Here is a 6191-nt window from a genome sequence, read left to right as displayed (position 1 = left end):
CACACAGACACTCACACACACTCTCACACAGACACTCACACAGACTCTCTCACAGACACTCACACACACACTCACACACAGACTCTCACACAGACACTCACTCACACACACACTCACACACACACACACACTCACACACAGACTCTCTCACACAGACTCTCTCACACAGACTCTCTCACACAGACTCTCACACACAGACTCTCACACACAGTTTAACAGATATTCACACTGAGAACAGCTGTGTTTAATGGCAATAATATTGCTGTTGTGTAAAGTTACTCTCTTCTCATTGGTGCTGTTGTTGTGCTCCAGGTGCTGTCCGACCCGAAGCTCTACGCCTCCAGTACTCCTCACTGCTGCATCGTCGCCGCTGACACTGCTGTGGTTCTGTTTGATTCCAGCTTTCAGACGGTCCTCATTCACCTGTATTTTGGTAACACAAGCTCCGTTATACACAGTTAACATTTACTGTTCACAGCAGTGTTTACAGATAAGGGAGACCTATCTCTTTAACTTGTCTTCTCGCGCTTGGCTCAGACACTGTGGTGGATGCAGTCACGGTTTGCCCCCAAGCGCAGTTTCTTCTGGTGGGAGAGAGGAATGGAAGTCTACACATCATCTATGTCCCTCTGAAAAAGACCGTGCTGACCAAAGTAAGTGCTCACCACACCTGAAGAGAATGGTAATAATAGCTGGATTGGCTCTAGTAACACAGAAGTGTTGTGTAACCAGACTCTGCTCAAACCAAACCCCTCTGATGGTGCGGAGACCACCTTCAAGAGCCTAATCCTGCACGAGACCCCTGCTTCTGAAGGTGAGCGTCTGTAAAAGCGGAGCAGAAAAATAACCATCTAAATATATGCTGTATAATAGACATGGCCACTGACAGTATTATCATAGATTTTATTATCATTAAAACATGTTTTGTGTGTGTTTCAGGAGTGTATGATCTCTTTTTCATTGTTAATGATGGTTTCCTCCACACATCCAATGTTGCCTTGGGAAAAATACAGAGAGCCATTGAAAACATGGATCTAGTGGCCTTAAATAAGGTCGATGCTTCATTTAATTCAATGTTTTTTGCACATTTCTTTTATTAAAGGGCTAGTTCACCCACAAATGAAGATTCTCACTTGTTGTTCCAAACCCATAAGAGTTGTGTTAATCTTCGCAACACAGAGTAAGATTTAATGGGAAGCCCATTCCCCGAAACTTCGATGCTTTAAATAAGTTCTTAAAAGCATTGTAGCAGTGAAACCCAAGTGTTCTGGAGAGACACGATCACTTTATCCGCTTTATTTTTGAAGTAAGAACAGGCTATTAGCAGCTTGAATGTGTTATTTTTAGTGAATACTAAACAGCTCGTTAGCTGCTTTATATGGCAAGCAAGATCTCTTATCGTATTGTTTTAATGTATTGTCGAAACACAGGTTTGTGACGCAAATAATTTAGCTGTTTGCTGCACTCTGTTTTTCAGGTGATTTCCCGATAGTGGCTAATGAGTCAGAAGTGTTGCTCGTTATCAGTACCTCTGTGATGCACAATACGCTGGATATGATGAACAGAAACTAACTTTGATCCATGCATGAGCACACACACACTTTCATGATAAAGCGAGTACGGTTCAGCTGCTATTGACCATATCTGATGGGCTCAGTGTTTGTGTTTTGATCAGTGTTTATATGTGAATAAAAGCCCAAGTTAAATCTGTTTATCATTTGACGTGATGGTGTCTCTTCTGAAGATTTGGGTTAAACCACGCAGTTTATATTTAGGTGTAAAAGTTTTGAGGGAATGGGCTTTCATTGGAGGGACACACATCTCTCAGGTTAGAGAAAAATGTTTGTGTAGTATTAACTATATCAGATGATATAAATATAAAAGACATATAAACGTCCCCTTATCTTGAAATCTGGGGGATTTCTGAATGTATTTTAATAGAGTAAATCCCGCAGTGCAAGTGAACTCTAATGTGCTCGCGCTCTATAACCTACATCTCGTGGTGAATGCACGCTCTCTCTGGGTGTGGTTTTAGCAATATACTTGATAATGTCAGAACGCATATCGTTTAAACAACAATTACGATATTATCATACACAATATACAGTATATCGCACACACTTAGTCTGATATAGATGTTTCTCAGTCAATCAGCAAACAGAATATGTGCATCATAACATCTTTCAGAGAAAAATACATTGACTGCATACAGGCTTAAATGCAAGAAGCTTCATTTCCAACGTGATGCATGCTAGATTTAGATTTTTCATATATAGACCATAAATAGGGCCCTATGAAATCCATTTTATTTTTTCCCAATTTTTCCATTTTAATTTTTATTTTTTTTTCTGTTTTAACTTTTCTGGACTCTTTTTTTTTTTAAATGGTTACATTACATTTTATCAATCAAAAATGTGTCTGTTTAATTAATTAAAATCATGAAACTTGTACAATTTAACATCAGTTTATTACAAGTTTAACAAAAATTACATGTTTAGGGCCCTGTGAAATGTTTTATTTTTTCTCACCTTCCGTTTTATTGTTACCAAATTCTGTTTATGCATGTCTTAATTATTTAAATGCATAAAAACATTTTTTTTACAATAGCCTATGAAATAGTTTTTTTTCCCCCTCAGAAATTCTGTGTTTTTTATTTAATTTTTTCTGGTTATCAAACGAAGGCATAAAACATTATTTCAATTAATCTTTTAACCAAATAAAAATTAAACTTTTTAATTTTTGGCAAACAAAGGGGATTTACTATTAACATTAAAACATGAAAGAAATATTGTGTAATTATTCCTTAAAAAATAAAGTTTTAATAATTGTAGTAGTAGTAAGTGTAGTATTACGTTCATTCTACTGAACAACCGTAATATATTTCAGGCGCAATGTCTTCAAATTATATAGATCAGTGGATACAAGGCTAATTGGTTATTTTGCTTCTCTTTCAGATCCAAGATGATATTCTTATGAACTTCTGCTCAACTACAGAGATTCATGAAGACGGCTGCAACTCGGCGAGTCTGCTCTGTTTGGGAAGCACAGTCCACCTTCTGATTGGAGTAAGTTTGATGCTGAATCTCCAACTCGTGATTTTTATTGGAATTATTAGAAAACATTTAATTTCTGAAAGGAAGGTCAGGTGTTACAGCGGACAAGAACACCGAATGCAGGGTTTTCTGGGTCAGAAATGGTCTTCAGCGGTCATCCACACAGTAAAAATAACTCGACCCACGTGATCTTCCAGCCCAATACTGACAATACATCTATAATAAATACAAAGACACCGTTTGTGATGTTTGCTTATCCTGTTTATTCATGAAATAAAAAACAATCACTGTTCAGGACAGAAAACAAAGTGCTTACAACTACTTTACATGTAAACATCACCATTACCAAAGTAGTTAGAACAAAAAGAATTGCTCATTGTTTTATTTATTTATTTATCAGTTTTACAAGCTCTTCCAAATTACTTTCACTGTCATCCTTTCTTGCCCTCTTCACAAAAAAAGCTGGGATTTTCCACTGGCCTTCATAGCTTTGTACGATAAGGTCCTTCAATTATTTTGGTATATAATCATATTAATATTACAGAGTAGCATTAAAAATGTTTTTAACTAAGTCTAATTTTCTACCCTATACAATGAAATAAAATCAGCAGCTTGCCTTGTGCTTTGGTCTGGTTTCACCTCCAGTCTAAATGAAATGATTTTATCGGTAGTTTACTGCACATTGTCATATAAATAACATGAAAATACTAGTTTGTCGACCGATACTGTTTTTTTTGACAGCCGATATCTTGGAAAGCAGGGTGGCCGATATAAAGCCAATATAATTGTATTTAATATTTAAGAAATTTTAAATAATTTGAAAATGGATTAAAAAATAAATGTGTAAAATAAACATGCTTATACTTTAAATGACAAAGTATTTTTCACAAATAAACAAATATCTAATAAAAATATAATTAAAAAGGAAGCACTCAGTAATCTGGGAAGTTTGTGTGCATTGGGAATAATATTTTTTTCAAATAAAGCCAAGGTAACACTCATTTTACATTCAGCACACAGTGGAAGTTACATGAATATGACAGCGGGCAAAATCAGGAGTTTAAAGTTATTCGATCGCGCGTCTCAGTGATGCTGCACTCTCGACCGTCACGCAGAGCACACGCAATCATGCGGGTCACATGCACACGTCACAAGGTTTGTGAAATTAGGTGTTCATTAGTTATTCCCAGATATGTTTAAATGATATAAATGCGTATTTGCTGAATGCTGGCGGCAAACGAGACAGTATTATAATGTTTGCCTTTCTATTTCTAACAATATTAAAGCAATCGTTATAATACTTTTTTTGTATACATTTTAATTCCTTTGTTTAACATCTCTATCTGATTATTAGACCGACTTCTATCCGTATTAGACAGAACTGAACGACGACGGCGAACAAGAGGGAGAAAGTGAGCACTGTGTGTTCAGACGCGGCTACTCTCAGCGCCGTCAAAATAAAAGTCGATTTATCGGCCGATGCTGATATTTGAAAAATTATATATCGGTCGACCACTAGAAAATACTGTGGATTATTAAGGCTAAATCTAACGAGCCACTCTTGCCGCGTAAACACACTTACGATCTGATTTGTGAGGTGTTCTGATTAAATGATGTGTTATAAAGCGATTCAGACGGTGATGTCTCGTGAGTTCAGTGTTGGACAGATCAGTTGTTTTAACCATTCATTCAAATGAATCGGGTCAAAGGAGTCGTTAGGTTGTGATCGGACATTAGCAGTGGGCGACGTGTGCTAATCCTGGCTGTACATCGCAAAAGATTTGTGTCAACACGGAAAAACGCTTCATCACTGCACAGGACTTTTATTTGTTAACTGAAAGTGTGGTTTATGTCAGCTGCATGTGCAGAACGCTTGTCAGAGAGGATCGTGACAAAAAATTCTCTCAGTGAGTATTGCAAGAACTTCTAAGTACTCTTCCTCAGATTTCTTGATCAGAGACCTAAAATATGAAAAATCCTGTATAATTATTTTTTCAAAGTAAATTTCATTAGAGCTCTTCTCATATGTATATAGCGAAGTGAGCCCAACTCCACTCATCCAATCTCTGTAGAGTTATAACAGCTTACAAATGGTGAATGGATAAAAGAGTGTGTAAAATGCAAATCTTCATGACAGGCTGTTGGTGTCAGTGTTCTGTCACTTTGGACCATGGGCCCCGAGCAGAAATCATTGTCTCTCACAAAACTCCTCGACTCTGCTTTAATGTCAGGTACGAAATGTGTTCATACTATGTTTACATTTTATTATTACTAAATATGGTGTATGTTAAAGCTGTAAAATGTTCTGTTTCTCTATTCAGAGGTGAAGAAGATTCAAGTTGTGGATAATTTGATGTATGTTCTGAACAAAGAGGTAAGAGAAAACTGCTGTTGATGCACACGATGATGGACCATTTTTCTAACCTTAAAAGTGTGCATAATAATTTGTGAACTTCTCAGACTTAATAAGTTCAGCTCTTCTCGGGGTATTGGAGCATGATCACATGGAAGAAAATTCTAAAAGTTAAATGCAATTTTTTGGCACACTTTGACGAGTCCAACAGCCTTTTAATTACCAATTGGAACAGACCTAGATTAAAGTGGACTCAAACCTGGTCTCAGTCCACATTCCATTCACACTGGTATTTTTAGGAAGCCAAACAATTTGAATATCATAATTGTATTTATTATTATTATTATTTTCATAAAAGACAGAAATATTGTTTTAATCCTATCTAATTTGATCTCAAGGTCCCCCCAACGTGAAAGATCATTGTTTTCATAATTGATCGTTGCTGCCACACTGAAGTTCTTATCCCTGGTAGTGTCACAATACCAAAACTACGGCTTCGGTACGATGCCTGACTAAAATATCTCAATACTTCTTCTGAACCGATACCACGACAAAAAATACTAAACAACAGCAAAAGAAATTGAACAATAGATGACCCACACATTATAGTTATGCTTAACTTAAAGTTCATTTATTTATCTATCAATTAAAAAAAAAAAAAACTGGAATCTCTCACTTGACCCATGTGTGCCTCCCTGCTTTTTACGCATTACTTCCCCCTTTTAAAATATATGCAGGACAAGGAGAAAATATATGCAGGAGAAGGAGAAAATATGTGCAGGAGA

General features: G+C 36.4%; 1 protein-coding gene across 1 annotated transcript; it reads left to right on the top strand.

Moving 5' to 3' along the window:
* Positions 1–312: 312 nt before the first annotated feature.
* On the top strand, positions 313–5448 carry LOC107683851 (kinetochore-associated protein 1-like; the record flags this gene model as incomplete). The annotated part of the gene is made up of 7 exons (XM_016479901.1): positions 313–433; positions 538–653; positions 733–814; positions 940–1052; positions 2955–3065; positions 5191–5284; positions 5375–5448. Coding segments are annotated over 7 exons (711 nt in total), but the record flags the coding sequence as incomplete, so codon positions are not given.
* Between the last annotated feature and the right edge of the window lie 743 nt (positions 5449–6191).

The sequence above is a fragment of the Sinocyclocheilus anshuiensis genome, unplaced genomic scaffold (assembly GCF_001515605.1).
Source record: "Sinocyclocheilus anshuiensis isolate Anshui unplaced genomic scaffold, SAMN03320099.WGS_v1.1 scaffold15339, whole genome shotgun sequence".
Taxonomy (NCBI): Eukaryota; Metazoa; Chordata; class Actinopteri; order Cypriniformes; family Cyprinidae; genus Sinocyclocheilus; species Sinocyclocheilus anshuiensis.
The sequence above is the reverse complement of the archived record's forward strand: the minus strand, read 5'-3'. Positions and strand labels throughout refer to the sequence as shown.